The 20,454-nt window shown below is 52.0% G+C and overlaps 1 protein-coding gene across 1 annotated transcript in view; it reads right to left on the bottom strand.

The window, feature by feature from the left end:
• NUP98 (nucleoporin 98kDa) overlaps positions 1 to 20,454 on the bottom strand; it is a gene marked incomplete at both ends in the record, with an annotated part of 23,953 nt that overhangs the window by 978 nt on the left and 2,521 nt on the right. Inside the window, 19 exons of the mRNA XM_010145631.1 lie at positions 295 to 452; positions 832 to 1,101; positions 1,366 to 1,598; positions 2,366 to 2,786; positions 3,790 to 3,943; positions 4,621 to 4,797; positions 7,470 to 7,634; positions 8,537 to 8,714; positions 8,957 to 9,095; positions 9,306 to 9,419; positions 10,039 to 10,343; positions 11,691 to 11,807; positions 12,561 to 12,748; positions 13,397 to 13,530; positions 15,501 to 15,641; positions 16,019 to 16,111; positions 17,533 to 17,620; positions 19,051 to 19,188; positions 19,654 to 19,814. Coding sequence (XP_010143933.1) covers positions 295 to 452; positions 832 to 1,101; positions 1,366 to 1,598; positions 2,366 to 2,786; positions 3,790 to 3,943; positions 4,621 to 4,797; positions 7,470 to 7,634; positions 8,537 to 8,714; positions 8,957 to 9,095; positions 9,306 to 9,419; positions 10,039 to 10,343; positions 11,691 to 11,807; positions 12,561 to 12,748; positions 13,397 to 13,530; positions 15,501 to 15,641; positions 16,019 to 16,111; positions 17,533 to 17,620; positions 19,051 to 19,188; positions 19,654 to 19,814 — 3,374 coding nt within the window. The remainder of the gene's footprint in view (positions 1 to 294; positions 453 to 831; positions 1,102 to 1,365; positions 1,599 to 2,365; positions 2,787 to 3,789; positions 3,944 to 4,620; positions 4,798 to 7,469; positions 7,635 to 8,536; positions 8,715 to 8,956; positions 9,096 to 9,305; positions 9,420 to 10,038; positions 10,344 to 11,690; positions 11,808 to 12,560; positions 12,749 to 13,396; positions 13,531 to 15,500; positions 15,642 to 16,018; positions 16,112 to 17,532; positions 17,621 to 19,050; positions 19,189 to 19,653; positions 19,815 to 20,454) is intronic.

The following is a 20,454-nucleotide window of genomic DNA, read 5'->3' as shown; positions in this document are numbered from 1 at the left end:
GCCACCTGGGCACACTGCTGGCTCATCCCCAGCCACTGTCACCAACACCCCCAGGGCCTTTTCCCTGGGCAGTTTCTAGCTGCTCTTCTCCCAGCCTGGAGCATTGCCAGGGGTTGGGGTGACCCCAGGGCAGGACCGGGCACTTGTCCTAGTTGCCCCTCAGCCCACTGGCCTTGGCCCATCACTCTAGCCTATCCAGACCCCTCTATGGAGCCTCCCAACCCTCCAGTAGATCCCCACTCCCACCCAGCTGGGTGCAATCTGTGACCTGGCTGCAGGCGCAGCAGAACTCACGGGCTTTCCTGCAAGCAGGGCGAAGAGCCGCAACCTATCTTCCTGGATGAAGGTGTCTGCCTGCAGCCTGTGCCAGTCCACCAGCTGCATGCTGAGCAGGTCCCGCACGGGCTGGCTCCCCACCAGCTGAGAGAGGAGCAGGGCAAGCCTGTGGTCTCCTGGAACAGAGGACAATGACATGTCAAGGCAAATCCTCCTGCCTGCCAGGGCCACAGCTTTGTTTGTGAGCTGTGGGAAGCTTTGGTTAGTCCAGAGTCACACGATTGGGTTTTGGGCACAATTTATAAGGAAATCAAGCCCATAAACACCTACTGGAATGGGGGTGGAGGGAGAAGACAGAGGAATGGGAAAGGAGGTGAGTGAATGGAGAAATTTTAAGAATTGAGATAAAAGACCAAGATGAAACCAGCCATTAGAGTGTGAAAATAAAAATTTTTAAAATGAACAACAGAAGTTTGATAAAAAAAATATTTAACAAAGAGATCTTGCATCTCCTTTCCTCCACCCTGGAAAAGTTGAGGGTCTGAAGTATCTTACCTGCCTGCTGTGCCAGCCTGCAGGCCTCCCCAATCCTCTTCCCAGTAAGGCAGCTGAACACGGCCTCGACGGGGTTGCCGTGTCGGGACAGTGAGACCTCCTCCTCAATCCGTGCCGCCGCTGTCTCCGACAGCCAGCGAGAAAAGGCCTTCCTGCGCTCCAGGGCCAGCGTGTATTCATTTGGCTCCTCCAAACTGGCCTCTAATTCCTTCAGGTTCCCCCAAATTGCTTCGCATAAAGTCCAGGCCAAGCACCAGTGCTTCGCAACAGCTGTTGGGGCAGTCAGTCATCAGGAGTGAGAATATACATCAACATTCTATAGTCAGAGAGGTCCCGTACAAGGTTATAACCCTGGGGAGATCTCAAAGGAGGCCAGTTAGCTCCCTGGGATGCTCATGCTTTCAGACAGAATGCTCAGGTCCAGCCCCTTTTTCTGGTTTATTCCCATTTCACTGCCCTGACCCAACTCGAAGTTCACCTGAACTGGGGGCTTTCCCAGACCTGCCATCCCCGCTGTGAAAAGAGCGGCTCCACACTCACCTTCTGCCTCGGGGTCCTCAGACACCTTCCGAACCCAGTCAGCGTAGTCGTGAATCACAGCCACTCCTGGGTTGGGTGCCAGGAGAGGACAGTGCTCGTCCATATGGACAGTGCTGTGTCTCAGCTTGATCTCCAGGGGGGTGAGGTACAGCTCCTCCTCCCTGTCTACCTGCCGCTGCTTTAAGCTCAGCTTCTCCATGTGAACTTTGAAAGGGGATTCCGAGAGTCTAGAGGGAAAAGGAAGACACAAACAGGTAGTGAAGTTCTGAGCTATTCTTCATGCACCATCACAGAGTGGCTCTTTGTGCAGCTCATCCTGATTTTAACGCACACAGTAGGACAGAAGATCCAAGGACAACAGCAAGGTCTGAAGAGCCTGGTTACACAGCCTGGGACCCAGTACTGGACTTTGGCAGATGCACCTCACTGACCTGGGTGCTGCAGCTCTTGAGAGGCTATCAGCACACCCAGCACTTTCTGGGAGTGCACCTCATTCTGCCAGCAGATCATATCAGCTGGAGACACCCAAACAAGCTTTTGGGAAGATTCTGGTGGTAGAACAGGCAGCTATACTCCCGTGGAGGTCGGGGACAGAGCTGCACAGCCCAGGAAGGTCTGTCTGCTGCTTTACCCACAAAGTTGAAGCTTCTGAACTCAGAAGCTACACAAGAATTTCTGAGCGAGGGTAGATGTCCTCAGGGTGAATCAACAGCCTCCTGGACCTCATTTTTGAACTCTCTCTCTTTAACCTTTTCCTCGATGACGGTGCCATTTGCTTGTTAAAAAAATAACCCCCCTGGCTATGACAGCCCAGGTCTGAGGCACAGATCGGTGTAAAGAAGCAGCCTGAAGGAACCTCCATAGCTAGCACAATCTTGCACCACTTCTGCGTATCAGAAGGAACCTTAAGCTGAATTTCAAAGAGTATCAACCTACACCCAGGACCCTTTCAAACGTGCAGAGTGTCAGAACTATCCCAAAGGAAACTACTCACGATTTCGGAGCCACAGGAGCAGGTGGGAATCCTTGTTCCACCGCCTCACACTGGGGATCTTCTGTTTCACTCGAGGCACTCAACCGATCGCCACAATGGACTAGTGTCCAGTTGGGTCCCCAGCCCACCCGGAAGGAGCGGCCCATGAAGAGTCCCATGTCCATCAGCAACTTTCCTTTGCCATGGGTGATGGACTGCTCCAGGGGCACAAGGCCCTGCTGCCTGCGGACCCCAACAGTTTTCACCTGCACCTCAGGGACCGGCGGAGGCACAGAGAACGCAGGCGCTAACGGAGAAGTCGCTGGCCAAAGGGCCGCTGATGGGGGACTGCTCCAAGGCCTCGCTCCCTTCAGATCCTGCAGAGCGGCACTTGGTGACTGGAAAATGGCATTGGCAAATTTGGATTGCAGCAGTCCACCAGCTAGAGGGAAGAAGAACACTGAAGTGAGTGAGGTGCTTGCTTCTCAGCCTTACATTCCTGGTATTTTGAGGGGATTTTAGTACTGGAGCAGCCAGCGCAGACACTTGCTGCTGTTTGTGATGGTGACACACGGTTATCTGCAGGACTGGGAACCACAAACCCCCCTGGGCACAGCCCGACGTGTGCACCAGGAACAGCATGTACACGCTCACGGTTTCCAGAGAAGTCACCAATTTAAGGGACACTGCCATAGTTAGACCATAGGAACAGAAGCACCCTGCAAAAAGCTGACACTGACTGCTCCTAAAGGAGCTGGGCTGGAACTGGCCCCATAGAAACACTGCAGGTCTGCCCTTCTCCCTCGGGAAGCGACTCCACCTCACTGTCAGAGCTGTCATCCCCACCGACATCCCCAGTTCATGGGGGCTTTGGGTGTGAACAGCTCTGGAACCCAGCAGTGCAGGCACTGAGGGCAGAGGAGGAGGAGGGAAGGAGCTGCTCCAGGCACCACAGCAGGTTATTTCCCCGCAGCCCTTGGGACACAACTGGGGGTGGAGCAGGGGCAGAGTGTGAGGAGTGGCCGAGGGGAACTAGTGAGGACTGGAACAACCTCCACCCGCCACTGCTGCTGCGGGAGGGATAAGGAAGAGGAAGGGAAGGAAGGAGGGAAGTTGAGCCTGGGGAAGCGAGGCAGGGTATAAAGCGTGGTTTTAATTCATCTTCACTTCTCACTCCCCACACCTATTCACCTGGCAATAAATTCACATTAACTGGTAAGCAGGCTTGACTCCAGTAGTCACAAGCAAAACCACCTCCCTGGTTTCACTTCAACCCATTTCTCATGCCATTTCCTCCCCCCAGCCAGGTGGGCACCTGGCTGTTGGCCAAGGCTGACCCTTCACAGCACACCGCTCCTCTGCCCCGTGTCCAGCCAGCAATCGGATTTTGCCTGTTAATATTAGAATCACACTCTTTTCACCCGAGACCTGTTTTCTTGCTATACCCGAGTATCTCTTCTGTCCCCGGGATCTTGCGATAGGGAGCCTGGGAGAGCAGATCTCCTGAGACATGTCCATCTTCACAGGCTGCTTCCCAGTGTGGTGATCCAGGAGCAAATCCAGGTCGTCCTCATCAGCAAGCAATGACGCCTTCATGATCTGAAAGAAGGTGGGAAGTCAGGGCTGCGCCTCGGCAGTCCCTCTCCTGGCAGCAGCCAGGAGCTGCTCAGCCTTTCCTGCCCAGAGAACTTCTACGTGTTGCCTGTGAGCAAACAGTGGACTCACCCCACAGACATCTCAAGAGTGGAGGCACACAGCCCAGAGCTGAGTGCCAGCTGATCACTAGCTCCTATGAACTCCTCATTACACCAGCATCAGGGTGGGTGTGAATCACATAATCCTAAATACCCTGTTTCCTTCAATCTGAGCTCTCGTGTTTCAGCCAAAGCAGTAACTTCAGGACTAGCTTTTCCTCACAAAGACACAGGTAGAAGCCTACAAGCATTCCAGGTTTTGTGTCACCAACTGACTAAAAACCCCAACCATCACCAGTTACCCTCATTTTCCAGGAGCTGGGGGTTGGTTAGTGGCACTGCCCACACTGCAGAGTTGGGGAACCTGAACTCCAGCCCGAAGAGGAGTTTTGTTTCTGCATTAAGCTTTCCATGTCTGTAGAGGTTTACCGCAGAAACCCACAACTCTGACTTTCAGCTGCTTGACAGGTGGGATGGAGTCATGACAAGCTGCTCTATAAACCCACCTGGGGAGGCAAACCCAGCAGTCTGCCAGAGATACCCCCAAGCCCCCTCCGTGAGGGGAAGTGGCATGACACTAACCTGTAAGACATGGGGGTTGATGCCCAGGGTGGAGGCAATGTGTGTCGAAGCAGGCACTGCCTCTTGCTCCTCTGCCATGGCATCCTCCACTCCGGACTCAGGGGGAGGCTCCTGGGTGACATCGGCCATATCGCTATCCAGCTCCACTACCCTGCCCAGTTGCTCCACCTCAGGGGGCTGCAGACACAGGTAGAGGCCAGGTCAGACAACAATGGATTTACAGTGAGAAGCAGGATGGAACTGTTGGGCTCATCACCTGCCAGTGAGGCGGAGCTCTACCTCACCGGGGTGGAGGCTCTACATTAAGTTCAGAGTGAATATACAGATAATCCAGACCTGTCTTCTTCAGTCTACCAGAAGAGGGCACGAGAAGTCACACCTTAGGGCTATCCTCCCGAGGTTACCAGCTCCTCCCATTCCCTTGGAGAAACCAGTCTGCAGCTTTTTGCTGGTCACATGAAAACTGGAAAAGAGGAGTTTTTCACCCAAAGAAAAGCCTCCTGAGCCAGCGACGTTTCAGGTACCCAAGCAACCAGTTTAAAAGCAGCAATTCTTCAGTGTTCATAAGTGGTGCCACTGGTGGCTGGTGAGCCCCTGTCACACCTGCTTTGTTTCCCCAGATGTGACGTAGTATGAACTAAAAACATTGAGTTTACTAGGTTTAAGTGGGACAGCGGTGAGCACCCTGAGCCAGTACCAAGTCATGGAGCATGACAGACCACTCAACTGTCAGCTCTGCTCCCAGAAACCATCTGAGGGGACAAAACCCTCTGGAGAACGCTGTCCACTGCCGGGGCTGTGCAGCTCACAGCCACCCCAAAAGCAGTCCCTGGTCCAGGAGGGATCAGCTGTGCCACCAGGGCTGAGTAGCCTTTGGGTGGTTCCTGAGGGGCTCTAACCCAAACCTGGGCTCCAGGACTCCGGTTTTGCACCGTCTAACTTCTCAGATGTGGGTGTCCTGGGAAAGGCTTGTGTTTACAGCTTGCTCAGTCTCCAGAAGCGACAGCGTGCAGGCTGCTGAAGGGACGCGTGTGTATGAGAGGGTGGCACTGGAAACCACAAGAGGGAATTTCAGAGCTCACTCAAATGGCTGCTTCACAGGAATCAGTCAAAAAGGTGATGAAGGTTGTCAGAGGAGGCAGATAAAGTTAGACCAGGGGTCTGTCAAGACAGAACCCGAAGGTGGACATGGCAGGAGCCCGAGCTAGTGGTACCCGAGCACACGGAACACATTTACATGTCAAAATACAGTTACAAACAGAAGAGGTTCTCTGCTGCCTCACTGTGTTTTAATGCTGCCAGACGCCTGGTGTACCTGTTTCTTGTGGACCCTCAAACACTACTAAATTCATTAATTTCTAGCTGGGGGGGGACCCCAAAGGTTTAGATGCTAAGTGCTTCCTACAGACCAGAGAACGTGATTGTTAGATGCTTTACACACCTGTTCAAGCCATGCTGAGTTTCTTGGGGATCTGGGAAACATCAGTGGTGTCAAAGCAGTGAATCAGCCCAAAGGGGTTTTTGCTGAGTACACCTGAACCTGAGAGGCCTGAACAAATCACTCATGTTCCCCGTGTTTGACTGCTGTGAACATCAGTTCTGGTCCCAGTTAACCGCAAAAGGGAGGAAGAAGGCACCAGAATTTGGGTGAACTGCTGCCACCAGACCTTTCCTTTGGGCCCTTCTAACCTGCACAGAGACCCAGAGCGGTTTGGATGGAACAGCTCAGGCACTTGGGCAGAGGTCAGACCTAGATCCCAGACTGTGGAACATCCATGCATTTCCCAGCTGGTTTCATGCTGTCCCAACACAGGAGGGATGGAATCGTTATTTGGCATAAGCAGCGATACGACAGAATCTGTCGTATCTGCTGGCACTACAGACAGACCCTTGTCCAGAGGCACTCCCAGTTACCCAAAGCCCATGGCCAATGGAGGGAAATGATGCGAGAACATCTCTGTGCTTCAAAAGGACTAGAAAATCCTCAATGTGCGTTCGACTCCGTGGGCAGAATCACCTCTAAGCTGTTTTTTGTCGCTTTGCCTCCAGTGACACAAAAGTCCTGCTCTCCTCTGCCTCCCTGGGCTGGGACAGGCCGTCAGTGCTGGCCACGGGCCAGGCAGCACTGAGGCACAGAAGCCCAGCCTCTCGGCGCAGTCATGGATCACCATGGGGTGAAACAGCACCCAACATCCCCCAGCACATCCTGAACACCCTCTGCTCAGCTCTCCTGCACGCCCCCGTCACCCAGGGTTTATATTCACAACCAGGCAATGGGAACCCAGACTGGGAACGTAAAGAACGGATTTAAGAAACAAACAAAAAAGGGTTTTAAATATAAAATTAACTTAGAAATTATCTTAAAGGGTAACAAGGACCCAGTGAAGCGCTGCCTTCCTAAGTAAGGCAGAGACGCGGTGGTGGAGGACATTTCCCAAAGCCTTAGAAGCATCCGACCCAAAGACACTTAAAACCAGCATATAACCGGTCTTAGGAATGTCATTTTTAATAAAAACAGAGCTCATGCTTCAGAGAAAGGCATCACCATCACAGAACTTAGAGTTAATGTTCACAAAACAGAATGGTGCAAATGTGCCAAATTGACTCTAGACCAGAACTCCAACAGGGGTTTAAACCTCCACGTGAAGAGTCAGGTATCTTCATGAAGAACACCACACAAACACTCAAGAAGTTGGGAAAACTCCTGGGTTTGTTCAAGTGTGAGTAAGATTCTACTCTTCAGGATTCCAGCCTATTTGTCTCATCACCAACCCCTCCCCAGGCACCAGCCATTCTTCACATTCCAGTTTAGGAATTCCCATTTTAGGAAGACAGCAGCCTCCTTCTACCTGAACCGGAGGTGCTGGTTTGCCATTCAGAGCCATGTGCTGCGGCAGCGAAAGCCCTGGGGGGGGCACGGGCATCATCTTCAACTTCTTCGCATCCACTTTAGAAGGACAGTCTTCCTCTTCGTCGTCGGAATCCTGGAGGCCATACTTGGAGAAGTGTGCTACCTGCGTAATGAGAAGGGCAACCAGGTTGTACCATGGGAGAGAGACTTCGGGCATCCATTTCTGAAAGGCCTGAGCACAACTGTTCACCTCCCCCAGCAGCTAGGAGCAATTTCAGCTGCTGGGTAGGATCACAGAATCACAGACTGGTTTGGGCTAAAGGGACCTTTCTAGGTCATCCAGTCCAACCCCCTGCAGGGACACGTACAACTGGAGCAGGTTGCTCAGAGACACAAGGGACAACCTGACCTGACATGGGGCCAGCGATGGGGCTTCTCCCACCTCTCAGGGAAACCTGGGCCAAGGTCTCCCCACCCTCAGCATCAAACATCTCTCCCTTCTCTCTGGTCTCAATCTCCCTCTTCCACTTGAACCCATCACCCCTTGTCCTGTCCCAACAGCCCCTGATCCAAAGCCCCTCCCCAGCTTTCTCAGAGGCCCCTGGCAGCACTCACAGGCCGCACTAAGGTCTCCCCGCAGCCTTCTCTGCTCCAGCCTCAACACCCCCAACTCTCTCCCCTGGCCTCCCAGCAGAGGGCTTCCACCCTGCCAGCATTGCTGGGGCCTCCTGTGGCCCCGCTCCAGCAGCTCCCTGGCTCTGCTGTGCTGAGGAGCCCAGAGCTGGACCCGGCACTGCAGGGGGTCTCAGAGTGGGGTACAGAATCATTTTGGTTGGAGGAGACCTTTAAGATCACGAAGTCCAACCGTGTAGACTGAGAATATCTGCTGTGTGCAGGTCTTCAGCCACTCAGTTGAGGTGAGGACAGTTTGCACCACAGCCAAATGACTTGAGACAGCTGACAGAATACAAAAACTTTGCTAATCTTAGGTTCTCAGGAGATTCCAACTTCGAACAACTTCTGATACTCTTGTAAGTCACTTCACACCCAGAACAGCAATGTTACCTTGAACACCCAGGATCCAGTCTCAGGACGGTACTCCTTGAACCGAGCACCCTGCTTCCGAGACACTGACTCCAGGCGACCTTCATAGTTCATCTCTGCCAGTCTCTCAGGGCTTTTTATCAGGCAACGGGATGTTTTATCTGTTGGCCACACTCCATCCAAGGTGACTTCTGCTCGCCTGTTGAAGACACAAGTGTAAGAGACTACAAGGCTCTGAGGCAAAGACATGGAGGTCACATGCAGGAGTTGAGAATTGAACGCATGGGCTCAAAACAGCTTTTAAACCAAATTTTTGGTTCAGAAACTTGCAAATAACTGTACAATGCTGCAACCTGGATGCCCACCACTGGTTTATTCTCACCACCACAAACCAACCCCCAACCAGCCACTGTCCCCACACAGGACACAGGGAAAAATCACCTGTTTAACCCTTCGCCAATGGGTGGTTTTCTTTCATCGTCCGGGTAAACAATGACTTCTTTTCGGCGGATGTGTACAATGTCATCCAGGTTGAGGTTGGTGAGATTGACCTCACCTTCGAAGTATATCGATCCATAACCTGCAAAATGAACCCCAACGTCACCGTTGGTCTATAAAAAGGACATGAAACTCCATTCCCGCTCTACTCCTCTCTCCCAACCTTTCCCCCAGCTCTCTTGTGGCTCCAGAACAACCATTCATCATCCTGCCAAGGGCATGAAACTCACACCCGGGTTCCACAGCTTTACAATCTCTGATTCGAGCCACTCGAGCAGCTCTGTGTGCTGACCTTTGCGGCCTATGGTGAAGTCAGTCACAATACATTCGTTCTTGTCATTGATGAACTTGCTGAGCTCCTCCATAGCAGGGATAGTGTAGTAGCCAGCTCTCGTCAGGACAATTCCTGCGACAGAAAACCCGGTGAGAACTGGGCCCACAGCAAGCGCCCAACTGAGCTCCGCAAGAGTTTCCTTACTGACAGCTGAAGGTCCCAACGCAGAACCAGTGCAATAGAAGTGGACAGAGAAATCAAAATGCCTGAACCCCACGGTCTCCACAGCAAATTTACAAGCAGCAGGCCAGGTTCCTCCAGCCCAGCTACCCAGCACTGGAGACCACTGGTAATGTGGAGATAAAAACTAACACACAAAGCAACCCCTGACAAACACTGCAGTAATTAAATCATTAATAGCTGTAATAATCGGAGGGCTCAGGCAACTGCGGACTCTCATGCAGCATCTTCCACATTCAAGAGCCTCCAATGCTCTGTCATCTATTCATTTATCTAAAGTTCTCTACAGTCCACCAGAGCTGGAAACGTTTCTTCTGAACATGTCACCTGCTGTTTTCACTGGCTACCACAGCTACCAGAGACGGTGAACACACCTTTTCAGATCACTCACAAGTTTAAAACGCTCTAAACCACCTTTTCAACAGCTACAAAGTCTGAAGCAGAAGAGAACTTCGCAGGCATAAAGTCATGCTGTCAGGAGCTACGCACCTGCTGCTCCCCTCAGACTCACCTGCAGGGTGGAGGTGATGAGCGGCTTCAGGCTCCTCTTCACGCTCATCCTGAAGGGAATCATCAGGAAACGAGGCATCTTCACTGCTGCCTTCCAGACCATTCCGCAGGGCTGCCCGCATGTTGAGAGCGACGATGGTGTCATCCATGCTGTTGTGGTGTTTGTGCATGGCATTCTCCGGGGTCTGCGGGATGGGCTTGGCAATGGGGTTCGTGTAAAAACGAGTCACTTCATGGTGGTTCTCCTCCTCCTCCCGCTCGCCGTCCGGTCGGTGGTTCTCATCAGGAGGCACTGACAAAAAGAACCTGAAGAGATGAAGAATGAAGTTGAATTATTTAGTTCTAAGGGACTTGTGTCAACATGGAAATTCCAGTGTCTTTTCCTATAAAACCAGGACCACCACACAAACTGGAGTCAGCAGTCCAAGGAAAGGCGTTACAGCCCTTTGCTCTGGCCAGGTTAGACCCTCTCTGCCTTTTCACATCGGATCTGGGCCTCCCACTATGAGGAAGATGGTGATAAGACCTGGAGAGGAGAACCACAATGGCTGGGGTCTACAGACCATGCCCTGTGAGGAGAGCTTGAGGGAAACAGGTTGCTCAGCCTTCCAACACCCATCTCCACAGATACATGGCAGAAGGATGAGATACAATACTTAGATTAAAACAGCGAAATCAGTGAGGACAGTCAGTCTCTGGAACAGGGACCCAGAGAGGCTGTGGAATCTCTGTCCACAGATGTGTAAGACACCCAGCAGGACAAGTCTGCAATAACCAGGTCTGAAATCAGCGTTGAGACTGCCTGAGGAACAGAGACCTGCCATGGTCACCTCCAACCCCAATAATTCTATGATTTGTGACCCAGGCTGTTACAGTAATTTGTGCCTCAAATACACATGGTTTTAGAAGACTGGAGTAACTAAGTTTTGGAGGCACCACAATCAAAGCAAACTTGAGGACCCTGCTGTGACAGTCACAGCAGCTCCAGAGCTGCCTGTTGCACCTGGCTACACACATACAGTTAATGACTGCCTCTGCCTCGGTACCAACAGCCCAGCGCAGGACCACAGTAATCACAAACAAGGCTCCCCACTCCCACCATCAGCTCTAGCAGCTTTAAATAAAACCAGAATGTTGAGCTGGGCAGGAATTATCTTCTGGTTAAGAGCCAGAAGTTCAGCTGAGAGCAGCAGATTTTCAGCGGAAGTTGGAATTCACGGCTCTTGGGGGAAAGAAGCAGCCTTAGAGATCCCTTGTTTTAACTCATAGACAATACTCTGCTACTGCAAGATATTTGGACCAGCGACACTTCCATGTTACTGAGGAGGACAGAGCAGGAGGAGAGGTTCTGCTCTCCTCAGGGTCAGGTTTATCCTCTCCCTCGAGGAATGACCTAGTTTCTCACTCCAAGGAACAAAGAGACAGCCAGAAGGTATGTCTGTGAACTAATCTGGGTCAGAATTAATGGGTAGGTGACCACACAGAAAGAACATACAGCTGGATAGAGAGGAAATCATCTCACCAGAGGTCAGCCTGCTTCCAACAAACAGCTGACAACCCTGAAAATTACTACCTGTTAGTAACCCTCAGAGACGGGCATAACCAGTCTGCATTCCTGGTGAGTACAAACCCTGCTGGGATGAGTCCACATACCGGTCCCCGTTCTCTGGGTACTCCGAGGGAGAGGCCAGGTCATCGTTCTCCCGGTTGACAGGCGAGAACAGGCTGCTGTTGTTGAGATTCTTCAGAACCAACTTCTTGATGTTCTTCCTAAAGAAAGGACCAAAGAGATATCTGGATGGATCTATCACAGCATAAATATATGTACTTCATGCTCAATTCCCATGCTCCAGGGAGCAGCTACAGAGAGCTGTCCCCACACTCAGTACACACAGGAAATCTGGGAGAGCTCTGCAGTGGCCAAGACCAAACGACAGAACCCTGCAGAGAAAGGTTGGGCCACAGACACAGGTGGTTCTTTCCTACAGAAGCAACCCAACAGCAGCGTGGTCTGAAGCCCACTGACCAGTGCAAAGGTTTTGGGAGGATTTTTGTTGGTGTTTTTAACTAAGCCTGAAAACTTTCCAAAGCCCTTTTCAAAGTGATGGCCATGGGCGCTCCTGAAACCAAAAGGGCTGATCCACAGAACCCCTCACGCCGAGAGCATCAAACGCAGTGACACTTTACTTCAGGAGCAGCAACTCCTGCCCTGCACAAGCTTTTCCTGTCATATTCCTCCTGGACTTCACAGAAGCCTCGCTCCAGTCATGGGATGACGTTGTACCCCTTGCTTGGCCTTTATGGTTTAAGCTGACCATTTCCATCTCCTCTACAGAAAACATTCTCTCACATTCCACACAAACCATTCTCTCACATTCCACACAAACCCTGTTATGGCTACTCATACGGGAACCAGGCCGCAAACACTCCTGTGGAATTCCTCAGTTCCAGGGCTTTGCTTCATCTCATCAGCAGATTCCTGCCCCACCTCCTCCCTCCAATGCACACACAAGAGAAACGAACTTTGGCATGAAGACGCCATTGGCAAGGGATGGCTCATCATCATCCAGGCCATCGAAGAGCTGAGACTTCGCAGAGCCGGCCGACTGCAAGGCTTTGGGTCGCACCCTGGTCACGGGTCGTGGAGTCAGTTTGTAATGGGTGGGTGTTGTTAAAGCCTTCTGGGCTGCCAGGTTGGTTGGTTTCAGCCTCTGCAACAAAGAGATGTAGAATTGGAATTTTCATCCAGTCCAGGACCTTTTAAATGCAAAGGGAATAAAGGGGGAAGCGATAAACAACAACAGAGACACAAAGCTGGTGGACAACAGGTCATGGAAACCAAGCCAAAGCCCAAAGCTCTTCCAGCCCAGATGGGCTACCAAGAAGCTGCAGGCGCAGCCTGGGACCTCCTGTCCAGCTGAGGGAATCTGGGGAGACCTACTGGAGTCAGACCAGGCTGGTGAGCAGGGAGCTTGAGCGAGGGGAAACCTCAGTGACTGAAGCAGATGAAGGTCTCTGCTCTAGCTGCTGGAATGGAACTAGTGGGTGACCCAGGTGTAGCTAGGGTGAGCAAAGGCCTCAGCAACATCCACCAGAACAAGACCACAGCTCGCTGGTTTGTATGCCGGGTTCACCAGCCTGGGCAGGAGTCATCTCTAGCCCCTGGAATGTACCACTCAGAACCTCCCTTTACACTTAAAAAGGCTGCAAAGTGTGAGAAGAGCATAAAAAGCTGCTGCACCACCACAGGTACAGAGATGGCAACTCATTCTGCTGCTCACTGCCTACTTCAGTGGAGATCAATTCAATTCACTTCAAACCCTACCTGGGAATGGAGCTCAATGTTCACATGCACTTACCTCTTCCTTCTTCTTGGGGTCTGGCATGGGATTTCGGAACAGTGGGGAATCTCCGAAGGGTGAGTAAGTCAGGCAATTGAGGTGCTGCTGGAGGATGGCTTGCTGGGCAGCCGATGCGTTTGGGTCTGTCAGAGCTATGAGAAGAACATCAGAGATTTTTTAGTTTTAACAGTTTTCCTGATAGAACCAATGTGGGTAGAGAAGATCCTTCCCATCAGAGGAATTCACATTCCTATAGGAATTCCTGCATTCCTTTGCCCTGCTCTTCAGTCACTGTTGCAGCTGTCCGCAGGATGAAATCACACTCTCTGCCTTCGCAACCAGCATGTGATGTTATTTTGAGGGTCTGGAGGCACCTCTGAAGGTCACCTTTTCCCCATCCCCCTGCTCCAGCAGGGCCACCTCTGCCAGAGCGCAGGCACCCTCACAGTGGAAAGTGTTTCCTGATGTTCAGAGGGACTCTCCTGTGTTCCAATGTGTGCCCATGACCTCTGGTTCTGGCACTGGGAGACACTGCAAAGGGTCTGGCTCCGTCCTCTGGGCACCGTCCCTGCAGGGATTGATGTACTGATGTACGTGGCTGAGATCCCCCTGAGCCACTTCCTGATGCAGCCCAGGATGCCCTGGGCCACCTCTGCTCCCGGCCATCATGGTGCCCAGCAGGACCTTCTTCGCAAACTGCTTTCCATGGCCCCCACCCTGTGCTGGTGCCTGGGCTGGTTCCTCCTCAGAGACAGGACTTTGCACTTGAACTTCATAGTTCTTGCTGAACTTCAATGCCATGTCTCCAGCCCACCTGGGTCCATCTGGATGGCAGCAGGACCCTCAGAAGAATCAGCCACCCCTACTCCTGTCCCCCATAGACTTACAGGAGCCCTCCTTGTTGCCTTTGACGTCCCTAGCCAGACACAGTTCCATGTGGGCTTTGGCTTTCCAAACCAAAAATAGAAAAGATCTCTATTCTCCCCAGGCCACCTGCCCCTGCTTTGACCTCCTAGGGGCTTCCTTGTCACATAGGAGCTTTGCCAGGTGCTCTTCAGGCATCTCCACAGACTTTTCATCATCTAGCCTGACTTCCTGCTCCTCAGGATGGACTCTCCTGAGCTTGGAGGTGATCCCTGGTCCCTTAGCTCACCACCAGCAGGGCATACCCACTGACTAAAGCCCCTCTGGCCATCCTGGCTGAACATACTACATTTCCGTTTTATTTTGGTGTTTGGGTTTTTTTTTGTAAGCACCTATTACTGCTTCCCCAAATTCAACAATAGAAAATTCTCCAGACAAAGCTCTAAAATAGCTGCAGCTATTAGTAATGTTGTGCAATGTTGTATTATTAAAAAAAAATATATAAAAATGCTGTGGCCAGGCTGGAGAGGGGCCACCAAGATTATCTGAGAACTGAATGTGTTCAGCCTGGAGAGAAGGTAACTCTGGGGAGACCTTCTCACCATGTTCCATGGAACCATGGCTCCAGAGCAGATTGCAACTCCCTTTTGTACAAGGGATCCCATGGAAAAGATGAGGGGTGACAGGTACAAGTGACTCCTGGGGAGATCCCGGTTGGACACAGAGGAGGATTTTTCACCCCAAGGACAATCAGCCCCTGGAATAATCTCCCTGGGGTAGGGGTGGGTCCCCAGCACTGGACACTATTAATATGTGGCTGGAGAGGGGCTGGGCCAGCTGGTCAAGACCAGGTTGTGCCAAAAGAGCTGGGTCCAGATGATGCCTGAGGTCCTTCAGACCCACCCCAAGGACAATCAGCCCCTGGAATAATCTCCCCAGGGTAGTGGTGGGTCCCCAGCACTGGACACTATTAAGATGTGGCTGGAGAGGGGCTGGGCCAGCTGGTCAAGACCAGGTTGTGCCAAAAGAGCTGGGTCCAGATGATGCCTGAGGTCCTTCAGACCTGGGGTTCTACGATAATTAGCACAAAAGTGTCATCAACATGGTTTCCACCGCTACCCAGAACAGAAGTGACCTCAAACACATGCTCAAGCACTGTTTTTCCCCTCCAGAGCAGCTGGCTGGATGTGTTCCCATGTTTAGGCACGTGTGGAACAAGGAAGGCTGCAGCAGTTGACCCTGGGTTAAGGTCCCTTACCTACAGCAGGCTGGGGGGCTCCAAAGCCCAGCGTGGCCGTTGAGGTGTTGAATCCGGGCGCCCCGAACGCTCCTGTTCCCAGTGTACCACCAAGTTTAGGCTGGGTGTTGCCAAACAGAGACGTCTGCCCAGCCCCCAGAGCTGCGCCAGGAGAGAGGACGGGTGTTTACCACAAGACTGGGACAAATGTGCAAGACAATTTATCCCCCAACAAAGAACTGATTGTTATTAAACTGTTCCTGAAGGCTACAGACACCCAAGACTCAGGAGAACAGGCCAGAGGCTTCGCACACAGGAGGCCACCACTCTCCCGAGCCATTAGCCACTGCTGTAAAGCAATGCTGCTGACCACTTCTAGGTGGTTACACAGCACCGCGTTCACAAGCTCCGCCTGGTCCTGATTTCGACTGTGGTGTCAAGCTCAACCATCTCCAGCCTTCACCGCATTCAAGTTCCCAAGGAACACCAAGGCTGTGTTACCCCCGAGGCTGAGGACTGCCATGAAAGGAGCTGCTTACCTGTTCCAAAGCCTGTCCCAAGTCCAGTCCCCAGCGTCCCAGTTGCAGGCTTGTTTCCAAACAGGCTATTGCCAGCAGTGTTGGCACCAAAACCTTCAAGAGCAGAAGGAGCAGCTCGTTAGTCTAACATTATTCGAGACGAAATTAAAAACATGTTTAAATCAAATCAGAATCACAGGCTCAAAGGCAACAAAAGTCAAATTTCACACCGGTTCCAACAGCATGAAGTGACCGGACAAGCAGCAAGAAGGGACGTCAACAGTGAAAAATTTGAGGGATGGATATAGAAACCAGCAGGATAGAGAAGTCCTGCCCTGCCTTCCTGAGCTTTTCAGTTTGTTACAAACATCAAAGTTCCACTGAAAGCCAGAACAGACACAATGATGCTGGATCTGGCCATAGAATAAAACATATTAAGTGTCTTCAACTTGGAAGAACAAATCTCATCTCATACTGTTTATACCACAACAACCCTGACTTGTACAAGCACACAGTTCAAACACCCATCCCTGGTTGTGACCATGCACAACCCAAACCTTATACCAGAAACACCTCAGAACCAAACTCCCTGTGGCCCCTCCCCTGAACCACTGAGATCAAACCCACATACTCCAGTCAGCATCACCACACTATGGTGGCCATGAAGATCGTGGAGAACAGCAGAATGAGAGACTTGGAAGCCACTGTCACACATCCTATTGCTGGCTACCACGATGAGCTTGTCACTGCTGAGGAGCTGAGAGCTGGACAGCTCCACCCCTCTGTCTGTTCTAGCAGCTAACTGCATTCTAGATTTATTGCTGATATTAAAACAGTAAAACCCTCTCCTGCTCCCTCTCAGAAATAGTTTTGTTGCTCTCAGAGCCAAGAAACTCCACTCAGATTTCAGCAGCCATCCGTGACGGCAGACTGCCGTCTCCTTCAGCCACCCCTGGCCATCTCCTGCCCAGTCACAGACTGCCACACCAGTTCTCTGACAACCCAACACCAACCAGACCCAGTTCTGCAAGACTTTGAGTCTTCACACCCTGAAGGACAACAGCAGCTACCAGTTAAACTGGAACTATGTCATTTTGTCCTCAATCCAGTGCAAGATCTCCTTGCCCCCGCCAACAAGCTGCAGGTGTCACTGGGCTTACTCTTCTCCCTTCAGCACTCCTGCGCCACCACAGCTTCCACACAAACCACGACATCTTCTCAATTCCTTGATTTGAGAGGTTGCAGTCACACCATCTCTCAAGCACTCCTACAAACAGACCACTTCTACTCCACTCTCTACCTTCAATGTCAGGCAGTAGGATTAAAACAGCCGAGGTGTTTCCCAGCCATGAGCCGCAACAGCTCGCCTCAGCTGAGTGTTCCCACACTCAGAGCCATTTAGTACAGGACCCTCAGCAGCTGGGTGTGTGGAATACAGAGCACAGCCCTACAGGACTGCAAGCCCACTACTTTATATACACACTCCAGTACTGGAAGGGTTTGCGCTGGTTCCTAAAGCCAGGGTGGGGTCTTACCGAAGAGGCCGCCACCAGTGGTGGTTCCAAAAGAGGGAGCACTGGTCGTGGTGGTGCCAAACCCGGCCGGCTTGTTCCCAAACAGGGTCTGAAAAGAAGAGCAGAGCAGTTTGGAACCACGACCGTCAAAGAGTGGCAGTGGGGTGTCACTGTGGGCGAGAGGATGGAACGAGAGGCAAGGACAACCCCGAGCACAGAGCCCAGACTCCCAGCAGTGGTGGGTGGCTGGTAAGCCACAGTGCATGGTCAGCACCACAGTACTGCGCTTGGACTCTATGGTCTTAAGGGTTTTTTCCAATCTAAATTATTCTGATTTCCACTCCATTACAAACAAAGTGGCTGAATATCAAGAATGAAGTTCATTTTGGATGAAATCATCAGCACAACTGAAATGTCTGAATATTCAACACTACCCTGAGGCATTTCCGGTGATACACAACTATGATACAGAATTGTGTGCCCAGGTGGCCAAGAAGGCCAATGGCATCCTGACTTGTCTTAGCACTGCAGCGGCCAGCAGAAACAGGACAGGAATCATCCCCCTGCACTGGGGAGGCCGACCCTCAACTCTTGGATTCAGTTTGGGCCCCTCCCTGCCAGAAGGACCTTGAGGGGCTGCAACGCCCCCCGGTCCGGGGGCCACTGGGGTGGCCACACCTCGAATCCTGGGCTCAGTTCTGGCCCCTCCCTGCCAGAAGGACCTTGAGGGGCTGCAGCGTGTCCAGAGAAGGGCAACAGAGCTGGAGCAGGGTCTGGAGCACAAGTGCGCTCAGGAGCGGCTGAGGGACGTGGGGGGTTGATCCTGGAGCAAAGGAGGCTCCAGGGAGACCTTCTGGCTCTCAACAACTCCCTTATGGGAGGTTGGAGCAAGGTGGGTGTCAGGCTCTGTCTCTCAGGAACAAGCACCAGGACGAGAGGTACCATCCTGCAGTTGTTGCAGGGGAGGTTGAGGTTGTCCCCGAGGAGCCATTTGTTGCCCGTTGGGGTTGTGCAGGCATGAGAAAATACGGGAAAAAGGCAAGAAAATTATTCTTGATGCTAGGAGGAGTTTTTAAATGGAGCAGCTGAATTGCATCCATCCTCTGCAGGGAGGTCTTTCTGCCCAGGGCAGTGGTGGAATGCCCATGGCTGGAGGGGTTTGCCAGCGGTGTGGAGGTGGTGCTGAGGGCCAGGGGTTAGTGGGGCCCTGGCAGTGCTGGGGGAACGGGTGGACCGGAGGAGCTGCAAGGGCTTTTCCAACCCAAACAATTTAATGATGCTGTACTGACAGTGAGTTGTTCTGTCTCTCTTTGCTGTCTTCTACCACTCAAGACAAAACTCGCTAAAAAAAGATATTTCTGCAACACTAGTTCTATCCACCTGCCTATACTGCATCCGTTGGTTGACACCAATCCACACCATTTTTTCACCTGAACTGTTTAAGACAAGGCTGCTCCCATGGAGGTCAAACCCCAGGAACGGCTCTAAGCCATTTTGTTCCCTTGGTTTAAATTTTGTGACACTAAAGAACACACTTACTGAACTGCCAACACCAAATCCTGTGTTCGGTTGTCCAAAAAGGCCAGTTCCGCTTCCAAACCCAGTACCTGCATTCGTACTGGCGGCTGTTCCGAAAAGGCCTCCAGTCTGGGAGGGTTGGGTGACCCCGAAGAGACCCTGCAAATGGGAACCGGGTTAAGGTGATGTCTTGACTCTTTTCCACGTCCAGCACCAGTGGTACCAGAGTTACCACACAAAGTTGGTGCTACAACATCTTCCCTTCTGCTAGGGGAGGATGTGGGGGAAAAGCATTTCAGAAGTTTTAGTCATTTGCCAAGAAATTAGTTATGAAAAGGAAATAAAGAAAAATCTAAATTTATGCTCCAAGCTTCAAAGTATTGGAATTTCCTCATCCTTTTGAGTGAGGGAGATGGAAAAGAAACATCACAAGGTTTTCTGGGAGAGGTCACAACATATTCAGAGAGAATACAGGAGTTTAGGAGGCAAAGCCCCTGCTATGCAGCCAGGCACAGCCACGTAGCAGCGTTCTACCAGGAGAGCCCATGGATGCTGCTGCGCTGAAACCTGAGGGAGATACTGATCGCTGCTCCACACCTCCCACAGTTCACACCATCCTCTCACCATCGTGCTTGTGTTGGGCTGCCCCAGCGTGGTGTTCCCAAAGGAAAAGCCGGTGTTCTGGGTTGTCGTGGCCTGACCAAAGGGTTTGTTAAAAAGACTTGTTGTTTGAGAGGGCTGACCAAACAGACCACCAGTGGTGCCAGTTCCAAAGCCAGTGGTACCTACAGAGAAACACAGTGGTAAAAACCCCCAGTATTCACCCAAACCCACATTCGCTTGGCACATGCACACAGGAGCAAAGTAAAGCTTCAGCTCAGTGGAACGGTGAAACACCCAGAATCACCAATCCCGCATGGAGCCTGTGGGCAGATGGAAGCGATTTGTGTTATACATCAGGTTCTCCTTGTCCTGAAGCCAGGGTGAGCATAAGGACCTGGTTGGTGACAACAGCTGGAGAGGAGCCAGCAGTGTGACCAGGTGGACAAGAAGGCCAACAGCATCCTGGCTCATCCCAGCACTGTTGTGTCCAGCAGGAGAGGGCAGGGATCATCACCCTGCATTGAGGAGGCTACCCCTTGACTCCTGGGTTCAGTTTGGGCCCCTCCCTCCCAGAAGGACCTTGAGGGGCTGGAGTGTGTCCAGAGAGGGGCAATGAAGCTGGTGCAGGGTCTGGAGCACAAGTGCACTGAGGCGCAGCTGAGGGACCTGGGGGGGTTGATCCTGGAGCAAAGGAGGCTCCAGGGAGACTTTCTGGCTCTCCACAACTCCCTGACAGCAGGTTGGAGCAAGGTGAGGGTCGACCTCTGTTCCCCAGGAACAAGCAATGGGGCAAGAGGAGCCGTCCTGCAGTTGTGGCAGGGG

This window comes from Buceros rhinoceros, unplaced genomic scaffold (genome assembly GCF_000710305.1).
Source record: "Buceros rhinoceros silvestris isolate BGI_N320 unplaced genomic scaffold, ASM71030v1 scaffold1581, whole genome shotgun sequence".
Lineage (NCBI taxonomy): Eukaryota > Metazoa > Chordata > Aves > Bucerotiformes > Bucerotidae > Buceros > Buceros rhinoceros.
The sequence above is the reverse complement of the archived record's forward strand: the minus strand, read 5'-3'. Positions and strand labels throughout refer to the sequence as shown.